At 43.0% G+C, this 21,263-nt stretch overlaps 4 protein-coding genes across 7 annotated transcripts; 3 read left to right on the forward strand and 1 right to left on the reverse strand.

The window, feature by feature from the left end:
- Nucleotides 1-1,696: 1,696 nt before the first annotated feature.
- Nucleotides 1,697-6,656, reverse strand: LOC137781053 (G-protein-signaling modulator 1). 2 transcript variants are annotated; one of them, XM_068569568.1, is made up of 7 exons: nt 6,496-6,656; nt 5,346-5,637; nt 4,428-4,513; nt 3,480-3,992; nt 2,991-3,153; nt 2,520-2,755; nt 1,697-2,361 (listed from the first exon to the last, which is right to left on the reverse strand). In XM_068569568.1, exons 4-7 carry the CDS (start codon nt 3,942-3,944, stop codon nt 2,221-2,223), a joined length of 1,005 nt encoding a protein of 334 aa, XP_068425669.1. In that variant the 5' UTR covers nt 3,945-3,992; nt 4,428-4,513; nt 5,346-5,637; nt 6,496-6,656; the 3' UTR covers nt 1,697-2,220. The 2 variants fall into 2 exon arrangements, with proteins under 2 accessions (XP_068425669.1, XP_068425670.1); XM_068569569.1 differs by lacking the exon at nt 6,496-6,656 and adding an exon at nt 5,721-6,021.
- Nucleotides 5,368-11,360, forward strand: pbx2 (pre-B-cell leukemia homeobox 2). Of its 3 annotated transcripts, none has more exons than XM_068569565.1 (8): nt 5,375-5,690; nt 6,590-6,663; nt 7,342-7,586; nt 8,235-8,425; nt 8,815-8,950; nt 9,234-9,375; nt 9,974-10,068; nt 10,521-11,360. In XM_068569565.1, the coding sequence occupies exons 1-8, from the start codon at nt 5,455-5,457 to the stop codon at nt 10,599-10,601; spliced, it is 1,200 nt and encodes a 399-aa protein (XP_068425666.1). In that variant the 5' UTR covers nt 5,375-5,454; the 3' UTR covers nt 10,602-11,360. The 3 variants fall into 3 exon arrangements, with proteins under 3 accessions (XP_068425667.1, XP_068425666.1, XP_068425668.1); XM_068569567.1 differs by lacking the exon at nt 5,375-5,690 and adding an exon at nt 6,397-6,481; XM_068569566.1 differs by lacking the exon at nt 9,974-10,068 and having other exon boundaries at nt 5,368-5,690.
- Nucleotides 11,361-13,036: 1,676 nt separating this feature from the next.
- LOC137780731 (transcription factor HES-1-like) lies at nt 13,037-14,203 on the forward strand. The gene is made up of 3 exons (XM_068568919.1): nt 13,037-13,081; nt 13,280-13,375; nt 13,652-14,203. The coding sequence occupies exons 1-3, from the start codon at nt 13,037-13,039 to the stop codon at nt 14,201-14,203; spliced, it is 693 nt and encodes a 230-aa protein (XP_068425020.1).
- A 5,167-nt stretch (nt 14,204-19,370) lies between these two features.
- On the forward strand, nt 19,371-20,319 carry LOC137781806 (transcription factor HES-2-like). The gene is made up of 3 exons (XM_068570800.1): nt 19,371-19,415; nt 19,580-19,666; nt 19,771-20,319. Exons 1-3 carry the CDS (start codon nt 19,371-19,373, stop codon nt 20,317-20,319), a joined length of 681 nt encoding a protein of 226 aa, XP_068426901.1.
- Nucleotides 20,320-21,263: the final 944 nt, after the last annotated feature.

The following is a 21,263-nucleotide window of genomic DNA, read 5'->3' on the forward strand; positions in this document are numbered from 1 at the left end:
TACTTATACACACATATTGAGGTAACAGTTTGGAACTAAGACATTAAAACCGGACAAATCAAGAATAGACAGTACTATTATTATCTACACAAGTATATGTATATACAAATAAAGCGGGCATAGCTAAATACAATTAGATATAAACTAAAATATAAAAATATATATATAAAAAAAGTTAAAGTGCCGACTGTGAAATTATATTAATAGACAGGTAATAAGATAAAAATGAGAGAAGCCTTCTGATACATTCAACAAATATATTCTTAAAGCCATTGAATATATGTTGATATTATATGATTTATAGGTGCAGGAAAGCCAGACTGTACCAATATCCAATACTTAAAAATATGTTATCTTCTTTTTTAAAACCTTTGTGGGAAGAGCCTCTGAAATGGTGGAAAGACAGCAAACCTCTGCAATCAGAGTGCAGGTTTAACTAAAGGTTTTCACACCAGAAGAAACTCTATATGTCAGCCTTCTAAAATGTTGACCTGGCCACGGTCTTACCATAGATATTATACACGTACAGTGTTGCATTTCCACTTGAATCTGGTTAGTTGTTGTTTCTTCATGTTAGACTCTTTCACAACTTTGTTGTGTTGTGGTTTATTTATTGTAGAAGCTGTTCTTCTCCTCCTCCTATGTTCCTTCTTCTTCATTGGAAATGAGTGTGTAACATTCGATCATTTGGAACTGAGACCGAGGAAAAAAAGCTGTTTGCGTGACAGAATAACCACTGTGTCATCAAGAACAGGAAATATATAACCTTTGACCTTAAATGTGAAATTACAGAGCAAACAGATCTCCCTTATTTATTGTGAGTCGAGAAAAACCCATTTACATTTGGAGGAAATGTTTGTGTTCTTCTACTTGACTCACAGTAAGTCTTCTCTTTCTAATGTGGAGCTCAACCAGAAGTGTTGATCAAAAGGTTGCATTCACATGTCACGTAATTGTGATCTGTTTGAGGAAGTGACAGTTTCCTCTCGTCACCTTGAACTTTACTGATGCAGACCAGCAGTACTTCCTCAAAAACCTTTTGTCTGAGCTGAGAGGACAAAACACACATCAGAGGAGCTAACATTATTGATTATTACACGCAGCATTTATATCATGAGTTGTATCACGAGTTACAAGTTGCAGCAAATACTAAAAGCATTGATTCTGAACTTCAAAGTTAATACTCTGTGAGTCAAACTGTCTCATACATAATAATATTCCATAAAATCACACATTAAGTGCGTAAATCTTCTCTTTGCCTTTGGGATGATGTGAACTTAAAAAAAAAAGACAAAACTGAGGGAACTTTAAGATAACAATAACGCCTGTTTTCAGTCCATTCTTTCTGTGAAAAAAAGAAACACCTTTATCTCGGTCGCATTCGCTCCATAAATGAGACGTCACTGCCGAGTGTCGTCTGTGTGAATGTTTTGATTTATGTGCAGAAGGATGTTTTAAAGATTATAGACGCCATCCCGAGTTTTTGGGAATGTGACTGACGATTACTGATGACAGTAAATGAACAGGTTTCACATCCTTGTCAGTGTCACGGCTAAATATTTTTGTGATTAGAGGCTTCTGAGTTTTATATGTCAAATAAATAATCAAAATGAAGGTTTCATTAGAGCATTTTAAATGTCATTTTCTCCTGGCAACACTATTGGCGAATTGAATAAACAGATATAATGCAAATGGCTCAGATAAACATTTGGTTTATTTTCCGGAGGAGAATCATCCATTTACAGTAAAGCACTGGGTGGCCTTGGAGCTATTATCTCCTCAACACCGTCCGTGGTGTGCTTAATGTCCGCTGTATGAACAAAGCAGACAACAGAAATCAACAGACGGCTTCCTCCACATTAAGACCAAGAACTCAAACAAAATCATTCAAGCACTCGCCACATACACTCAATAAAATACAAAGGGTGGCGAGATAAGAAAGCATATCTGCTGATCCTATTTGCGTAGAAAGAAAGAGTCTAACTGGCAATAAACTTAACAATCTCGTCATTACCAACCTTGCAAGTTGCATTAAAAGCTCCGTTGCTCAAACTTTAATGTTTTTTGCACTAGCCAACAGAACAATTCCAAAACAAAGCATCTTTCAGGTTCAATGACAACAACAAAAACATGTTTGAATAGAAACTAGACTAGAAACAAACTAGAAAAAGGCTACAATACTGGATGGCTCCCACATGTTTTTTGTTTTGTTTTCTCATCTCAGGTTTGCAGCATGCACGGTAGTTCAGTCCTCTGCTCATCCATGCGTCCTCCCTGGACCCTCAGGAGTAGGGAGAAGAAGTCCTCATCATCCATGGGACCAGGAGCCCTGCTGCGCTGGTCCTCCAGTCGGCCCTGGGCCTGCGGGTGGAAGGTAAGTGGGATAATGATTGCATCAAACGATGGATTCACATCCTTTCCCTTCTAAAGTCACAAATTTGGCAGGAATCTGACAACTGGCAACTGCTCATGTCTAAAAAAAAAACCCTTGAAAATCAACCTAGTTTGCAATCGCTTACTTGTGTCGCAAGAATCATATTGTACAGATCTTCCTTGGGCACGGGGACGGGAACCGGCGCGGGCCTTTTCGCAAAAGAGAGTTGCTTTATGCTGCCTCGGAAACCTCTGGACTTCGGTTTCAGGGGTTGAGACTTTTCGAGCTGTGCCCTTTGGTCATCCAGCCGACGAGCCTGAGCCGTGGCCACCAGCTCGAAAAACTCCTCTTTCTGCAGGGAAGTCATGGAGGAAAACACGACTGTGGAGAATCGAGACAAAAGAGCGTTGGTGGTTGGACGGATGGAGACCTTCAGTGATCAGGGGTCAAAGAGAAACGTGGAAACATGTTTCAAAACACGCTTGAGTCACAGAGTAGGAGTACTTTAATGCAGTTTCAGCTTGATCAACATGAGTCAGCATCATTACATGAAAACGAATGCAACGGCTGAAGCAGTTGCATCACTTCAACACTGAGCTTTCTCAAATAGTCCCACCTCTGTTAGCGGGCTTGGAGGTATTGGGCTCAGAGTGGCACCTCCTCCGCATCCCCCCCTCCAGCCGGAAGGAGCAGCGCTGGTCGTTGAGCCGTCTCCCCTCTTGAAGGGTGCAGAGCAGCTCATACAGGGCATCCGGGAAGTCAGGGGTTAACCGGTGAGCCTGAAGAAAACGCGGGTAGGTGGCAGAAAGAATAAGAAAAAAAAAAAAACGGAAAAAAAGAGTGCGGGAGGGAGGAACAGTTTTGTCAGTGAGTGGCACAGAATGTTTGTTGGCAAAGCAAAATAATTCACTCGACTCCTACGTACTCCCACATGCTCTTGACACATAGTGATACGTGCTGTTTTTCCACCACGAGAGGTTTTTTTCTCTCGTAGTATACATGGCAGCAAGTTGGTAAAGTCAAGAACACTACAAATACCTGTGTCCAGATGCTACATTGGGTAATCTCAGGGCATGTGACAAAGCTGAAGCAAAAGTCCACAAACCTTTTTTGGATCCTCTTCTTGGTTTGTTGTCCCGTCGGGTTGTTGCTCAGAGGAGTTTAACTTCATAATGTCCACTTGAGGGTCCTTTTGTGTCGTTTTTTCGCCCCGTGTGTCACTGGCACACGTCTGTCCTCTACTCTCGCTATCACCTCTGTTTTGTCCATCATTCTCAGTCTCCCATAGTCCAGCCTCTTCAGTCACAACAACCTCCTCCGTCTGGTTGTTCTTCAACTTGTTTTTCAGCTTTCCCTCTCCTTCCTGCTCTTCTGAAAAGATTTTCTTTCTCGCCATGTCTCCGGCACTCTTTCTCTCTTCTGCGTGTTCCGCTTCCCTTTTCAGAGCCTCGACTCCGTAGGTCTGTGAGGTGACAAGGGAACTGCTCGCTGGCCGCCGTTCAGCGACACTCTCGGCCGCGTCTCCCTCCTCGGTGATGACGAGACGCTCCAGCGGCCCCTCTCCAGACATTTCAGCTGTGATCTCTGTGCGGCCCGTTAACCTCCCTGTTGAACCCCACTGACAAGGAGACACACAGATACAGGGTCAAAGATCATTAGGTCAAAGACTTTGCAGGACCCCATTGTCAACACTCAAAACATTACTTTTCTCAACACTGAAGTTACTTGGAATGGAAATGAAAACCAAAGGAGACCAGTTCTGTGTTTTTTTTCTTCGTTTTGTGTCTTGCAAAGAAATGTACGAGGAACCAGTTTGGCAGGTTCTAACACGTTGACTTCAGATGTTTAAGCCAGGAAATACAAAAGTTCATCCTAAATTCCTGTATGACCAACTGTGTGACAACAAAAATGTGTGACAGCATGATCGGTTACGAAGAAACCTCTCGTTGCTGATAGATTTCCGTTGTATCTTCTGTCAGGTCGTGTTGTTTTGCCTTAAAAAGTTGCCTTGTATACTATCCAGAAAAATGCAAAACAGGGATTTCAATCTTACCTTTATTTCTTAAACTTTATCTCTCTCAAAGCATCATCCGCAGACGGAGCAGAGCATTGTTGGCTTGTCACTTGTCTTGACAATATCTTTCATAAAGAAAAAGAAGAAAAAACAGCAATGAAGAGTTTCACGTGCTGACGTGCCGAGCTCTCGCCCTTTCTGTCTGCCTGCTTTTACCTTCTTTCACTAGTCTCTTCTCTTCCTGTTCCTCTAACCACAGCCCACCCTTATTTACTCAGCCGGCATATGACGAGCTACGATACTGTGACACACTACTGATAAAAAGCAGAAGGAACCCTCATAGTGCACTTTGTTTAATCTGCGCATGGTCCAAACAAAACCTTGTTTGTTTCTTGAGATTAACTTTTTTTAAAAAGACTGTCAAAGCAGCTGCTGCTTTTACTCCCTCTCATTTGATCATGACAGACCCAACTGCAACGTGTTGAGACAGGATCATAGTTCTTCTGACACTGATGTGGTTTTGGCACACATCCTGTTGACTTGCAGCTAAAACGAGAAGTGTCAGAAAAGTCACTGCAATGTACACGAAAAAGCAAATTGTTATGTCCCTGTTAATAATAATATAATCAACAATGGTGTATATATATATATATATATATATATATATATATATATATATATATATATATATATATATATATATGTATGTATGTATGTATGTATTATTGTGTGTAAGTGTTCATTGTTATCCTAGTTACACACATTAAGATTATATTATATATAGCACATAATTTAGTTGTATTATTTATATTACTCCATGACACGCACACGCGCGCAAACGCTCAGTTCTTCTTTGCGTAAGTGCATCGAGTTGCAGATGTTGTGTTTTGCCCACATTTAACCCAGCGATGCTACTTCCTCGTCCACCCGCATGCAGCGTGTTGACATGGTGTGTACCTTTTCTTGTCGATCGCTAGGGGACCCCGTTCCGTGTGCGCGATGCCCTGTGGTTCACTGCCTGTGAGCACAGTTGGGCAGCAGTCGTCGCCACTGTGCGTCGCTGAAGATGTTGCAGCAGCAGCAGCCTCTGACTGGCAACGGGGCCTCCAACGGCCGGGGACTCGGCGTGAGCGGCCACCCCGGGATGCATGCGCTCAACTCGGTTCACCAGCGGCGGTCAGACGGGGGGGACTCGGGCCTCGAGGGCACGGAGAACGGACACGAACCCCGCAGAGACATCGGCGACATACTGCAGCAGATAATGACCATCACCGACCAAAGTTTGGACGAGGCACAAGCAAAGTTAGTATCAGTATTGTATTATGCCCACACCGAAGCCGCAGCGGCTGTGGTTTCCGCTTTTGTCGACTGCGACGTTGACAAAGTTTCCTGAACCTCAATCTTTTGTTTAGATTATTTTAGCTAGTAGCTCACAAATTAGCAACGCGTTGCAAACGAAAACAAAGGGGTTTCTCTTGTAACCTGTTCGAGCTGTCACAGTTAACCAGTGTTAATTGTTTCTTTGCTGTCATTTACTGACGCAAAGCGTGATGTCTTTGAGCAGTGGGGGTCTCGAACCTATAGTAACGTTGTTAGCCTTTGTTAGCTTGATAGGCTGCGTCAGCCGAAGCTAACTCGCTAGCAGGTGTCGCGGTTTACCAAGCGACCCTGTTAACTGGTCCCTTTCAGCCAAACGCGTCTGATGTGGTTGTATTTACAGACAGCTGTTGGAAGTAGCAAAGAGAGAAAACATAGCTGTCCTCGTAAATGCCGCATTGTTTAATTTTTAAATTAAGTGCTGTGTCGTGTTTACATATCATACACACAATATACAATGCGGCATTCACGAGGACAGCTAACTACGTGTTGTGGTCTTTTTCTATTTTTCAAAAGCTGTCTGTAAATACGACAATAACAAACGCGTTTGGCTGAAAGTCGCCAGTTAACACGGTCACTTGTTAAACTGCAACACCGCAGTTGAGCGCCAAAGCAAACGTTAAATCTGTAGCTTCCCGCACATGATAACGACTAGATGTACTACCTGTCATATGGGGGCATATTGCCCGGGGCCAGCAAGGTCTCATTGGAGAAAGGTAACATAGCTTACCTCACTTCTTTTGTTTTTGTTTGTCTCTATTTTGCATATCCGCCTGTCGTGCTGACGTTAAGCAACAAGTCCCGCTCTCTTCTTTTCTGCACAGGAAACATGCCCTCAACTGTCACCGGATGAAACCCGCGCTTTTCAGCGTCCTGTGCGAGATCAAGGAAAAAACTGGTAACGTTGTTTATTAAGATCATCTTCAGTGTGAACCCGCCTCTTTGCGTTATTAGATTGCGTTGACAGTAACTCTATATGTTTCTGTGAGAAACAAACATGCGTGGAGAAAGATGGCATTTTGTCAAGCTATATGGTTTAAAAATAGAGACAACCTGCAGCAGCTGGACAAAGAGACAATACAATGCCTACAGGGCTAATGCATGTGAAAAGTAGAGGGTCGTAGATAATACTGCTAGATATGTTCACTTACAATTTAAAAGAACATTTGATTTTATCCTTTGTTGAACAGCTTGCTTTGTTCAACAAAGAATAAAATCAAATGTTCTTTAAAAAATACTTTAAAGAAAGAGTGGGAGTTAAGAATGATGCACATGCAACAAAGTGATGATGGCACATTCACTAAGTACTGACTAGTCCACTATCCAAAAACAGTGCATCAGTTTTTCTAATGGCTGACCCTGAGTGAAGTCTGACTCACAAGTTGCACCAAAACAAGAAATTAATGAATTCATTAGTTGCTCGGTCTTCAGTTGAAGTAAGAAGGAGATGGAGGGAATATTCACAGAGCAGAAGTATATTGTGGCCGTACTTTAAAGCAACATTCACACACATTCATACAGGCTTCGGATAATTCCTCGCAAACAAAGCCCATTTGACATTTTGTCTAATCGTCAGGTCTGTCAATGAGGAATGCCCAGGAGGACGATGCTCAAGATCCTCAGCTGGTGCGATTAGACAACATGCTGCTGGCGGAAGGCGTGGCGGGGCCCGAGAAAGGCGGGGGTGCCGCCGCCGCCGTGTCTGCCGCCACCAGCTCGGGAGGGATGTCGCCCGACAGCTCGCTCGAGCACTCCGACTACAAAAGCAAGTTGAGCCAGATTCGCGGTATCTACCACACTGAGTTGGAGAAGTATGAGCAGGTACCGTGTCGCAACAGGAGACAAGCGCTGACACTGTCCGTACATGCTTGCTTGTACTAAAGCTGCTCGCCAGAAGCTTAATCCAATGGCATGTTAGGTCTAGGGATGCAGTCACATAACATTTCTTTGCCAAGGAATAAACACACTACTGTTTTCATGTTGCAAACACACCGTCAACACCGTATAACAAGAGGCCTTAAAGAACATCAGTGACACACTTTCCAACCTACACCAAAGCCCGATTGTGTGCCAAAGTTTTTACTATTGTTTACCTACATTTAATTGTTAAAGTGGCCTGTTGAATGCACATGTAAGACATAAAGCAACCCTTTTACAGGAAAGTTGTCTAGCATTCAGCTTTTTTATGGGATCACATCATTTACCAGCTTGACATACCTGTAGTAATTTTGCTTATTCATGCTACATGCTTACTGACAAGAAAAGCCATACTATGCTGCCAGTTTTCTGAATGTTTTCTTGTGACATTTCATTTTCTTCTCTACTAAAACAATCAAAGAATGCCATGTTGTGAAATTCAGGATAGCTAAATCACATCAAACCATCATGAAATAACACATAGTGTTACTGCATTGCACATTTCTGTACTTTACTATCCGTCGTCTCATGTGCTCCCCGGCTCCTACCCAGGCGTGCACAGAGTTCACCACGCACGTGATGAACCTGCTGAGGGAGCAGTCGCGTACGCGGCCCGTGACGCCGCGGGAGATTGAGCGCATGGTCGGCATTATCCACCACAAGTTCAGCACAATCCAGACCCAGCTGAAGCAGAGCACCTGTGAGGCCGTCATGATCCTGAGGTCCCGCTTCCTTGATGCCAGGTAGTGTGTGCAGTTGTTTTCTTCTTTTTTTAAGGAATACTGAACTGGAAATCTTTTGAGTAGGCTTGCACTGTGGCTCTGAAAAGGCGGACAATCCCGGTAGTCTGCTTGGATTCTAACCTATTAACATGGTTTTAAATTAGTGCAAAAACAGTGTTTAATATGATATGAATTCAATTTGCACCGTGTTATGCTCAGTTTAAGGAAGAATATATTACATTGTGGTGAGAATTTTCTACCAACGACATGTTTTATTAACAGTAGCCACTGAAATTCGTATGCGGTATTGCACAGAAAAGGACATGGGACCTTCGACCACATCTTAAAGTTAACTATTTATATCACAGTGGTTGTTTTTCAATACTTATCACCTATTTGTGTCTCCTCAGGCGCAAAAGGCGCAACTTCAGCAAGCAGGCCACAGAGGGCCTTAATGAGTATTTCTATTCCCATCTGTCCAACCCGTACCCAAGTGAAGAAGCCAAAGAGGATCTCGCCAAACTGTGTGGCATCACCGTCTCTCAGGTAAACCACCACCTGCACTTTTAGGAATGAGCAGCTTTTGGAAGATTGAGTTTTTTTGATGATCTGATAACATGTAAGAAGAACATTGAATATTCCTTAAGCTGTGTTCAGTTGAGTTTATAAGTCGGTGAACAAAAATAGTCGCAGTTGTCCTGCTCTGAAGCATAAAGACGCCTTTTTACAAGTGATCAATAACAGCATGCTTAAGCATTTACTGTACATGTGTTTAATCAAAGAGTGTACACTGAGCCTAGTATTGTGTGTTTTTTTTTCCCGCTGCCAGGTGTGCAACTGGTTTGGCAACAAACGAATCCGCTACAAGAAAAACATTGGCAAGTTTCAGGAGGAGGCCAACCTTTATGCCATGAAGACAGCCTTGGTGGTCCGACACGGCGAAGATTCCCCGCACACTCCCAACTCCACAGGTACCAGCAGCAAAGCTACAGTGTGCGACTTGCTCGCCCCGAGGTAGCTCCTCCCCGTCTTCTGACTCATTTTAGTCTGCTTCCTGGAACTTGTCAATCATTTGGCTGAGCTGAACAAAATGCATAACCCAAGGCTGAGGAAAAATGTAGAAATATCTTAAAGAAGCAACACAGACAACTTCGCAGTCAATACTAATGGAGGTTTTGGTGTTTGATTTTGAACTGCTGCACAATTATCTTTGCTTTTAGTTTTCTTTTTAGTAACAAGTTATAATCCACACTTTTCCTGCTTTTGCTCAGTTTGCTACTGACTGATTATCTGGGGAGCTTGTGTGTGGCTCATCATGTGACCGTCAGGCAGCAAGAGGCTGTTCACGGGTCACAAACTGAGGCTTGATATAATGCAGAGCATTTAACCTCACGTTTTTCCACGTTGTTGGTCTTCGTTCCCTTATGAAAAACATCCTGACTCTTCCCATTTAAAGGCAATCTAGTACACTATTAAATCCCATTATACCCTTTTAATAGCATGATCATAGTACTGCTACAAAAACACTAAAACAGTGACTGAGGTTGCTCTCTTGTTTTTGTTCTTAAGGATCTGGGTCCTTCTCTCTGTCCGGGTCAGCTGACCTGTTCATCGGGGTTCCACCTGTAAACGGCGAGCAGTCTGCTTACCAAATGGGAGTGCAGGTACTTTAAACCACTCATAAAGTAGTTCCACACATATTTACACAAGGCGGCCCGTGACTCAAATTCAGTGCCGCGCACTCGCTGTCATATTTGTCGAGACTTTGGTCATAGAGATGTGCGCGTGGTTTTATCTCTTAGCCCCTTGCCCACTTTTTTTTTTTGTTTAACATGTTACACTTGTATCCAACTGCTTACCCAGCTGTCAACAAGCACTTGACATGAAACATAACTTGGACAAAACAACACCAAACGTGAGGTTTAAAGGGATGGATCTCAAATTAGTATTTAGACTTTTAAATATATTTTCACACATGTATTGTCATTGTCGATGTGAGATTGTTTCAAAACATCTTGAGATTTTGTACAATAGGTGTTTAATGATGTGCTGACAAATGTACAATAAGCCACACGGCGACGTCATCCTGACACTCGTTTCTCTTTCGGTTTCGCAGACTAACGGTAACTGGCAGGGTCGGCACTCCCCCCTGTCTGGCGCCTCGCCCCACAGCGACCACTCGGAAATCTCTGACTGAAGGCCCCGCCCACTGGCACAGAGCGACAGCGACGGAAAGATTGGCGACGGAAAAGACAGAAGAATGATATCCCACTTCCCACTCGGCTGCAGCCGGTTTTTGTATGTTGTTTGTTTTGGTTTGACTATTTTAAATGTACGTTGTGTTTTCGTCTTTCTCTCACCGCTCGGTGTGTGTGTGTGTGTGTGTGTGTGTGTGTGTGTGTGTGTGTGTGTGTGTGTGTGTGTGTGTGTGTGTGTGTGTGTGTGTGTGTGTGTGTGTGTGTGTGTGTGTGTGTGTGTGTGTGCATGCAGGTGTGGTTTTGTTATCAGGGTTGGAGGGTTTGTTTTCCACTAATTTTGACATGTTACTGAGGTGTGTTTGTGGTTGGGAAGGGGAGGAAGGGCACAGCATTATTATTGTTTTAAGCACACTATATCATTATTATTATTAATATTATTGCTGTTTTATTATTAATGCTACAACTATTTTCATTTTAACAGCTCAGACAGAGAGAATGCATTTAGTGAATGAGAGGACAATAGAGAAAAATCCAAAGATTTTGTGCGTTTGTTTCTCTGTTTTATTGGTTATTTTGGTTTGTTGTTTTTTTTCTACTGGGCTTATGTGTCCCTGTAAGACGGATGAGGCGTGTGTGTGTGAGTCCATATCAGTGGTTTGAATGAGTATATCAACAGTGCTGTCTTTTTTCTGTACAGTGAAACACCTGTATTCTCTCTACCTCTTTTACAATAAAGACTCTCTGTATTCACAACCAAATCGTGATCGCTGCCGATTTGTGATGCTGGATGAGCCAGAGATCTCATAGTGTAACACGTAGTGTAAGTACTTTTATATCAAAGAGGTAAACAATAACAACGGAAAGCATGTGATTGTATTTTACAGTGTATTGGTGCAAGGTTGAGCTATAAAGTGGGGCAACTGCCCCAAATACTTGTTTTGGTTTTAGTTCTATAATTGACTGGACATGTGTTGGAGCATTTGCACCACTAAAGCACTAACACTAACTGCTTGCCCTGCTGAATAGAGCGGTTCTGTATCATCATCGTTTAATTTGACATAATATGGTGCTCACATGTATATTCCTGAATTCACTTTTTAGGTAATGAAACAACTAACTATATATTAGCCTACACGGATAAAGTCACATCACAATGGAAGTAACTGACACTTCAAACTTGATATCACCACGTAGTATTTCTTCATTATAGGGTGCTCCTCTCTCTCCCCGGTAAGAGTCGCTGTGTGGCAACCCTGTCTCCTAAAAAGCACGTTGCTGCTGCGCTAATGCCATCAAAGGGGTTAATTACTCTACATCTGCCAAAGGACCCCCGAGGGCTCACACCACTTGTTAAACAATAAAAGCTGCCACGTGTGCGTGGCGGACGTCCCTCGGCTTTCCCATGGTCCTCTGGCAACATCAAAGGGTTTTCACGAGCAAATGTCGAGCAACTGCAGCGCTGCTTAACGGGGCGCGAGAGCACGAGGCAGATGCCCAAAAGGCACGCGTGGGCCGCTGCGACACCAAGGTGTCAATGCAAAAATGTTGACCTGTTGCATCTTCGCCCCGCGGACCGACTAACAAATGTAAAGGCGTGAACGGCGACGCGTCAGCAGATGCCCCATGGTGAGCGAGGGATTCAAAGAAAGAAAGACGGGAAATAATCCCTCAAAAAACCTGTTTGTGAGCAAGATAATGAATGCTTTTGACAGTATAACACGTAAAGCCTGTAAAGAAGATGTTGCCGGTTTTGGTACATTCATAAACCAATTAAAGAGATTGATATAAGTGCCTATCTATTAACCTGCCGTGGTACACAAATGTGTTTTACGCGCTCTCGGTGGCGCAGCTGAAGTAACCGACCCCATCACTGATATCTGGTATCACACCTTTTAGATAACAATATACATCAACAAAAATGTACTTACTTTTTAGTGCTCGAGGAAATATCTATTAGGAAATATCTATTATTTTCCATTTTTGTGTACTGTTTTTCAATGTAAAAAGCGATACTTAAAGTAACAGTAAGGGTTACTGCTGGCTGTATACCAGGTATGCATTCCAAAGAAAATAAATTGTGTATTCATTGTTTTGAAGTAAATTGAAGATGCATTTTAAAGTTTACGCACGGTGTCGCGTAATGTTTCATACGTTGTGTCTTCTGTTTTAAGCACACATAGATTTGAATGTTTTTTTTCCATGTGGGGAAAAAGTAAAGTACTCAGATCAGTAATGGGTAAAAACTTAAGTTTAATTGAATTCAAAATCAAACGAGGGGATGGGGGTGGGGCGGAGGAGCTAAGGGGTGGTGCGACTGTAAAATGTGGCGGTGGGAGGAGTCAGGCCTGGAGGTAAAAGAAGCAGCCAGACACCAGCCACATTGCTCACAGTGAAGGAACTTCTTTGACCTGGGCACACTGGACCTCTGGCTACAATGAAACTGCTACAGCAAACGGAGGATGCAACAAACGAAAGAAAGGTAAAGAAATAAATCTTCATTTATGTTTTAAATTGTGTTTATATCAAGTATAGACCACTGTGATGTGGCAGCAACAGAAGTGTCTCAGACAAAACCTTAACGCTTGGAAGAAAACTTTTTCATCAAAGTAAATTTTTCTAAAATGTTCCACTGCTGTACATTTGCATCATCCCCACCACCATTGTTCTTTCTTTCTAGTTCATAAAATCTCAGGTTGAGAAACGTCGAAGGGAAAGAATGAACCGCAGTTTAGAGCGTCTGAGGACAATGTTGCTTCAAGAGCCACAACAACTGGTAAAACCAAACAAAGAACTTCAAGTGTACTCGTATATTGTGAAAGGAAATTATGTTTCTTTGTCCTTTCAGTTTTCCAAACATGTATTTTCACTCTGAAACATGTCATGAAACATACTGTACTCTTCTTAATTTCAATATGAAAGACATCCAGGGGCATTTGAACATTTGCATAGGTTAAGATATAGAATGTTATGAAATGAGGTGAAGTTATTGCACCATTATGTATCTTAGTGCCAGCAGACTTCATTAACTGATGCTGATGTCGTCATACAGGGTGGGACTCAGCACAGAGTGGAGAAAGCAGAGATCCTTGAGCACACAGTCCGCTTCCTGCAGAAAACTGCTAAAGGAGACGAGACGAGAGCCTCTGCTGCTTCTCCATCCTCTGCTGGGGGTGATGGCGGTAAGAAACACTCCTCTCAAGACGGCTTCTCCACCTGCCTGCAGACAGCCGCTCAGTTCCTCGGACCTGAAGGGAAGGGCCTGTGGCTCGGAGCGACACTGGACACGTCTCTCGCTGCTAGCTTCTCCCGCTCAGACTCCGACACTGATGTTCAGAGGAGAACCGGAGAAGCCCACTCGGCCTCCAACTCGCTGCCGCGCACAAAGTCCATTCTTCGGATGCTGAGGCAAAAGTCCAAGCACAAACTGCAAACGCCAGACTTCGGCGCCGCTCATCCATACGGGCTTCCAGTCCAGCAGAGGTTTCCCAAGATTCCCCAACGGGCCCGGAGACAAATCCCGCCTGAGATGAGACGAGCGAGCAAACCGAGCCGGGCCCAGAGCAGCCCGGTCAGCCAGACGTTGTGGAGGCCATGGCCCTGATTACCAGGCCGTGACCTCTGAAATTAAAAATATAATCACTTTTAACTACTGTTTAACATTCACTGGGGTCCAATTGTACTGTTCTTGAATGAATATTTGAATTTCACCCGCGCCAACAATGGCCTTTGGACGTCTGATAACTCGTAACAGGGTTCAAGACTGGTCACTGTAAATATTGTATAAAAAAACTCATTTATCTGTACTTTGAATGCTTCGAAACGAGCACAGCGGGGCAGCCCTCTGGTCTGCTGACGGCACGCAGACTCTCCCAAACTGGGGGGGGGGACACACGTGAGCTGGATCACGGCGTCCGCTGCCGCTGTGCTTAAAAGCAAATTAAGAGGTGAGTATTCTGAAACTGCAGCATCTCTGTCCTCCTTCATACTGCTTTGCCACATCTGCTGTCATGTTTCCAAGATACTGAAGAGGATAATGATTGATTTCACCCGTCACATTTCCAGGTGTGGGACCTCAGGGTTGGAGGCTGGGAGAGCCCCACGCCGCCCCACGCATTCAGTCTGCTGGCATCAACGACATCTCTGTGAACAACATGTATTCCCTTTAAATATATATATCTTGTCTATTTTGCACACTAATTTATTCAGAATGTCCGTGGTGAGAAGTATTCTTTTTTTAATAATAAAATAAAGACCTTTTTAAAAATGAAAAAGCATCGTATTCAATGATTTATTTTCAATTCAAGCTGCAGGCTTTTTTTAGTTTGAGGAGGTGTGAAACTCCTCCTGCAGAGCTCCATCCTGCAGTTGTGAAGTCTGGCCATGAGGCCAAAGAGTTCAGGACACCTTCAAAGGCATCAAAGATAGCCCTGCTCACACACTGAATGCCTTTTTGGATGAAACCAATACATATACATACAAAAAATATAATACAAAAAAGACAATTACATAGCCTGGAGCACTATGTGCAAAATGTATCCCCAAAAAATGTGTCAAGAAATCGTAAAATTCCAGATTCACTTTACAGCCCTGCCAGTGAGCCATATTGTTCTGTTCTTTAAGAAGTCTGACCAAACTTTTTGTTCCCAAATCTCTTTGATTATGATATGTAATTTCCTATATGTTAGTAGAAAAAGTATAATACATTGGCAATGTAACAGCAGAGTGCCTGTCAAACCTCTTCAGACTACCCCCAGCATTAAATGTCCCAGCTTTATTTCAGTCCATCGTCATAAATTTCTATCCGAATCCATTTTCTTTAACAAACCGTTTACCTGACGAGGTTGAATCATCTGAAAACCCTCCCACTCCTGTCCACGTGTGTCTTCATCGTCATTAGTATTCATCCTGCCTCCTGCGTGGCCCCCAGCTGCTCAGCCATTTGTTTTCCGCGCGTGTCCGGTGTAAATTCACAGGAAACCAAACGTGTCTTCACACCTCCAGACTGGCAGCCCTTTGAAGTCCAGCCACACTCACAGGACTTGTTCGGTTAAAGCTTTATGATTGTGGTTTTATCTATCTATCTATCTATCTATCTATCTATCTATCTATCTATCTATCTATCTATCTATCTGGATTGTTTCAACACACACACACACACACACACACACACACACACACACACACACACACACACACACACACACACACACACACACACACACGTATATATATATATATATATATACACGTGAGTTAGTTAGTTATCAATACAATTATGTGCCACGAATTTAGTGAGGATTCCTAATAGCCCAGAATTCATATTAACATATCATTAGACTAAGTATTAATTAGGAGAAATCCTGAATTAATGTATTTTCCTTTCCATTATGTGAACCGCTTATCCTGTTCAGGGTCATGGGGCGCTGGAGCCGATCCCAGCGGACACACAACAGACACACATTGGAACCGAGCCGTTGTTTGTATTTATCCGTTGTTTCTTTCTACTTTTTCTAAATGTTGACACTGGATTGACAATGTGAACTTTATTTATGTATTTATTGACTGTTTTGGCAAACAACCTGCAGTATAGTCCGACCTTTTGCCGTGCCACGATGAGCTGGCCTGGGAGACGCTGTTCTGTCTCTTTCTCGTGGGAACGAGAGAGCGACGCGCGTTCATTGCTCTTTTATTACCTGTTAGTATTAGTGCGTCATTATAAGAAGTGTGTGGAGGGCTGTGAGCGTTCAGGTTCCCACGCACTCATTTCACACACACTGGTCACTCAGATGCAAATCACGCACCGAGGTTGCCCCCGTTGTTCTTCCATATTCGTTATCAGAAGTCATTATGATTGGAGCTATGCAGCTTCCGCGCGTGGACTCGGTGTTAAGTCTCTGTCAGCATCAGAGTGACGTGTTGACGTGTCTTATGTGAACATAAAGCTCTTCCAAGTTAATAAAATTACATTTTTTAATGCTACGCGATATTTCTTCTTTTTTAACGAAGGCATATGGCACGTGCCAAAATATGGCTGATGAATAAGCAAAGCAATATACAACCTGGTAGACAACTCAGCTGAAATAGTATTTTTCTATATGTCACTGTTGACAAGTAGAGCTATTCTAATACAAACGTGTTTTCAAAAGTACTTGTACAAGTTACAATTGGGCTTCTTTCAAAGAATTCAGTCTGTTGTTGCGTTTTTCAGCCGGCGCGTGTTTGCATGAGGTGTGATGATGTCGCGTGCTGCTGGAGCTGCTGCACGTGCACATCAAAAGGGTTCAGTGAATAGGTGTCTAGTCAAATAACAAAGGGACACACAGTTTGATCCAGCAGCAAAAAAACAAACAAAATGAAAAGTAATTTAAGGCAGTTTCATTAACTTATGAGTCATAACTAAACTCTAAAATCAACAGAACAATATGTGATAGTCAAGTTGTAGTTTGGTATATTTACGCAATACATGTACTTATAATCAAAATGATTTAGTAAAATAATGAAGCACATGTAAGTCAATTGTATCCATTGTATGTTACTTTATCATAAATATTATACGTTTTACATATTAATACAACACATGTTTAAGGTTTAGCCTTAGTGGTGCCTAATTGTCTTGTTCCTCTCTCAACTTCTCAGATGATGGTGATGATGGCTTCCATTGAATTACTGTTTCAGGCCCCAACAAGTCAAACTATTATTTCTTATTATCCATTATCTCAAACACAAAAATACAGAGAGGTCATAAAGTATCACATATTTGTGCCGCAGAACTGTATTTGTTGTTTGTTGTACAAATAATCATCTCATGAGCCCTTATGTCATCTGGTGACCTCATCGAAAAAGTCCCTGACCATATGACACAGGACTAAGCCTTAAACTAGCTCCACCTCGAGCAGCTATATAATGCTGATTTTATGTTGCTCCATCAGTTAAAACCACACAAGAGACACTACATTTCATTTTCTATTTTATACTGACACTCGATAAACATCGTCCGTCGCTGCGAAACGAACTGCTTTTAATAAGCAATGTGCATACAAGATCGACAATTGTTGTGAGGAGACTGCGGTTGACACATGTTCTCCAGACCAAAAGGCAATAAATAAATATAAACAAACGTCCTGAAGTCGAAACGTCAACAAATGTTGAATACGTGTGAGAGTGGGAGCGAGTCCCCCAGCTCGTTCTCATGGGAACATGGAGCAACAGGCTTCATCCTCACTTTATTGCCTGTTAGATCCGATACTTCGCTTACAAAGTGTGCATGGAGGAGAGGTGGCGCGAAGGTTCCCACACACACACGTGGGACACTCAGAATAATCGTATCAGTGAATAGCCAACCCCTGGTGTTTGACGAGGGTGTGAGAATGTTTGCATGTGACAAGAGTACTGTAACTAATCACGGCAATTGGAAGAGTCGCGCGTAAAAGGATCAACTTTACGCGCATCGCTGTTGTCCTCGAGAACTACAGAATCATGGGACACATGTATTTAAACATATAGTAATAGTTGTAGGTATGATCCGGGAACATTTGGCACATGACTTGATCCAGTTTTGTTTACTGAATGTCCGAGACTGTCCGATGTGCAAAAATAAGCTCCTTCAACTCTTTCTCATGGGTAAATTGGCGAGGGTGGCTGTATTCACACTTTATTACGTGTTAGAATTCATACGTCATAACAAAGAGTGTTTGGGGGAGAAGTGGCTTTCGGGTTCCCACGCGTTGCTTGTAGTAATGACATTGTAAGACATGCCTTTTGATTTTAATGTCATTATTTGTACAGGCATTTGCTGAGCCGTGCGTAAAATCTCATTTTATGAGTGAAAAATATGTGCTATAGTTTGCAGAGTTTGCAGATTGTTTGTACATTAGCACACGTGGTTTGAATTAGATATATAGAATTTTGAGCTATAGTTTTACATTTTCTATGTGTTTATTCGCCAAAGAGACGACAGTTTAAGGACATGCACATGAGAGAGTAGATTCTTACGCACGCCGAAACACCCATGTTGCAGATTTTTTTTGGAATTCGTGAGAAGCTCAAATCATCAGTGAGTCAGTGAAAGAGTGACTATTCAAAAGGTTTTCTCGTCTTCACACTCCTTTTGTTCGGACAGTGTCGCCTGAGGACGTGTCTCGTTTGGCCGTTCATGATAATGGTGAGAGAATCACCCAGGGTCATTTCTCTGAGCTTCACGCTGTTTTGGCGGATGTGTGTTGCTTTCTCTCACATATGTAAAACTACACACACGTGCGGGTAACACCTTTTACAGGCGCGTGTCACTGACACTCAGCAGGGCAGCGCAGCGCACGTGCCCGCAGATTGGGGAAGGGCCGAAGCGCGTCGTTCAGTCGGTTTTCCTCTTGATCAAAATGCGTTAACAACAGACACTGAAGAGCATGTTTAAAAGGGAAATTAGAAGTCAATGTATATTGGGATTAATACATACATAAAATAGTTCGCGTCTAACTTAATTGTCATTCAACATTTACTTGTAAATTGAGCAGACTGTCAGAGAAAAAGAGACACAACAAAACAGGCGTATACTTGTAATGTTGAATATTGAGACATAAACCACTTGGTAAGTCGTTAATCATGGAGTAGAAAACCTGGAGTAATATAAAATCTATGATCACAGGTTGTGGGTGGAGCCAAAAGTCACGCCCACTACGACATAAAAGCTGTCACAACGGTTTTTGATGTCACATTCAGCTTTTGACTGAAATCCTGGCAGAGCTGCAGCTTCCAGGTCTTGGAATACAATCATGAAATTGCTTCAGGATTCAGAGGACGCAAAGGCCGAAAGAAAGGTACTTGTATCATTTATGCTTTCATTCAATATTTTGGATTATTTCATATAGCCCAACACCAGCGTCTGTATTGTCTGATGCACATGACTCTGTAACTTCACCTAGAACTCAAATCCATATCTTAGTCTCACTTCATTCATTCTACTCTCGTTTCTGCCTCGCAGAGCCTCAAACCTCAGGTGGAGAGGCGTCGAAGGGAGAGAATGAACCGCAGCCTGGAGAGCCTGAAGACTCTGTTGTTTCTGCGACAGGTAAGGACCACACAACTCGGGTGGTCTACTTGTTCAACGTACGACAGGGAACCTTTTAGAGTGGGGCTGTAAAACTGTTGATTGACACCTTGTTTCCGTCCTAGGACGCGTCTCAGCGCAGAGTGGAGAAAGCTGAGATACTCGAGCACACCGTCCTCTTCCTGCGGAACACCGCTGAAAGAAACGGGAGGGCTGAAGGAGGGAGTGGTGGGGGTGACGGTGGAGGAGGTCAGAAACACTCTTACCATGACGGCTTCTCCACCTGCCTCCAGGGAGCGGCTAAGTTCCTGGGGCCTGAGGGGAAGGGGCTGTGGCTCGGAGCGGCACTGGACGCGTCTCTCGCCGCTCGCTTCTGCCGCTCAGAGTCCGACCTCGCAGGCGCCCACAGAACAACCGAAGAACAATCCTCCGGCTCCCTTCTTCTCAGGAAGTCCTCCAGGTCTATTCTTCGGTTGCTGATCCAGAGATCCGGGCACAGACTGTGCGCGCCTGCCCTCACCACTGTGCAGCGTTGCGTACAGACCCGCGGGGAATTGCAAAGCTCTGGCACATCAACTCCCCTCCCGACGCACAAAGCCGCGAGTCGAGCGAGCAAACAGAGCGCGCCCCAGTGCCAAACGCTCAGCCAGTCAATGTGGAGGCCGTGGCCCTGATCCCCACCCCGTGATTGCAGAACCTGAACTTTGAATGACTTTATAATGCCGATTAATATTAATATCAACATAAGAACATGTGCTGTTCATCTGCCTGTCTACAAAGACATTTTCTGTGCAATGTATTGAACTCTGGCCTCTCCTGCTTTCCAGTAAAGTCTGATACATTTGTAGATATTGTAAATCTATTGTGACCACTCCAAGTGCTGCTACGGCCTTTACGGGCCGATTCGTGTTCAATGTGTTAGAAATTGTGAAGTATTTTTGCACCTTAATTTATTTTATCTTGTCATTTGCAAATAAACAAAAGGAAAAAATTACTAAACCTGGCCTACGCGTTCATTGATTGCTTGCTGGCACGTGTCTTAAGGGGGAATATGCATAAGTGTGGGCTTGTGTGGTGACACACAAGTGAGAATGAAAGGCGCCATGCGGTGACGTTTCACACAGTGGAACGAGCTTCAACCCTCGCTTTACTTTAAACAACTATAACATTAATATATCATTAGCATTTGTATTATTATACAAACATCTTTTCTTTCATAATTTTTGTTCAAATTTAAAGCAACGAAATACATACTTTTAAGAGGGGAAGCAGTGCGTACAAGTTGGCATTGTCGTGCGTAATGTCAAATCTTCCTGACTTGAAATTCGAAATTGAGTAAAAAAAACAGTTTTCTCCATGTAAACATATTTATTTAAGAAAAGGAACAGTTCTTATGGGCTAAAGTCAGTATTTGCTGCGTAAAGAATGCATTCTTGGCGTGCGTAAAACGATTCTTAATGGACGTTAGTTTAAAGGAAGCAAGTCTCTCGCTGTAGCTCATTCTCATGTCAATCGTCGGCGAAGGCGCGTGGGAACGTGTTGTATCAGTTTTAACAGGTAATAAAGCTGTAAATGCAGCACCATTTCCTCCCTTCCCACGAGAAAGAGTTTGAGCTTT

This window comes from Clinocottus analis, unplaced genomic scaffold, assembly GCF_023055335.1.
Source record: "Clinocottus analis isolate CAN_PGR_092001 unplaced genomic scaffold, fCliAna1.0.p SCAF_9, whole genome shotgun sequence".
Lineage (NCBI taxonomy): Eukaryota > Metazoa > Chordata > Actinopteri > Perciformes > Cottidae > Clinocottus > Clinocottus analis.

What these genes read in the sequence shown, in the direction of transcription:
- LOC137781053 (XM_068569568.1), bottom strand. Translation starts at nt 3,944, where the DNA reads ATGTCTGGAGAGGGGCCGCTGGAGCGTCTCGTCATCACCGAGGAGGGA. An exon ending in AAGAAGAGGATCCAAAAAAG is followed by an intron (nt 3,154 to 3,479) that starts GTTTGTGGACTT and finishes CGTTTTCTTCAG; the next exon opens with GCTCACCGGTTAACCCCTGA. An exon ending in ATATGATTCTTGCGACACAA is followed by an intron (nt 2,362 to 2,519) that starts GTAAGCGATTGC and finishes TTCCACCCGCAG; the next exon opens with GCCCAGGGCCGACTGGAGGA.
- LOC137780731 (XM_068568919.1), top strand. Translation starts at nt 13,037, where the DNA reads ATGAAACTGCTACAGCAAACGGAGGATGCAACAAACGAAAGAAAG. An exon ending in ATGCAACAAACGAAAGAAAG is followed by an intron (nt 13,082 to 13,279) that starts GTAAAGAAATAA and finishes CTTTCTTTCTAG; the next exon opens with TTCATAAAATCTCAGGTTGA. An exon ending in TTCAAGAGCCACAACAACTG is followed by an intron (nt 13,376 to 13,651) that starts GTAAAACCAAAC and finishes GTCGTCATACAG; the next exon opens with GGTGGGACTCAGCACAGAGT.
- LOC137781806 (XM_068570800.1), top strand. Translation starts at nt 19,371, where the DNA reads ATGAAATTGCTTCAGGATTCAGAGGACGCAAAGGCCGAAAGAAAG. An exon ending in ACGCAAAGGCCGAAAGAAAG is followed by an intron (nt 19,416 to 19,579) that starts GTACTTGTATCA and finishes TCTGCCTCGCAG; the next exon opens with AGCCTCAAACCTCAGGTGGA. An exon ending in CTCTGTTGTTTCTGCGACAG is followed by an intron (nt 19,667 to 19,770) that starts GTAAGGACCACA and finishes TTTCCGTCCTAG; the next exon opens with GACGCGTCTCAGCGCAGAGT.
- pbx2 (XM_068569565.1), top strand. Translation starts at nt 5,455, where the DNA reads ATGTTGCAGCAGCAGCAGCCTCTGACTGGCAACGGGGCCTCCAACGGC. An exon ending in TCCCGCTTCCTTGATGCCAG is followed by an intron (nt 8,426 to 8,814) that starts GTAGTGTGTGCA and finishes GTGTCTCCTCAG; the next exon opens with GCGCAAAAGGCGCAACTTCA. An exon ending in GTGGCATCACCGTCTCTCAG is followed by an intron (nt 8,951 to 9,233) that starts GTAAACCACCAC and finishes TCCCGCTGCCAG; the next exon opens with GTGTGCAACTGGTTTGGCAA.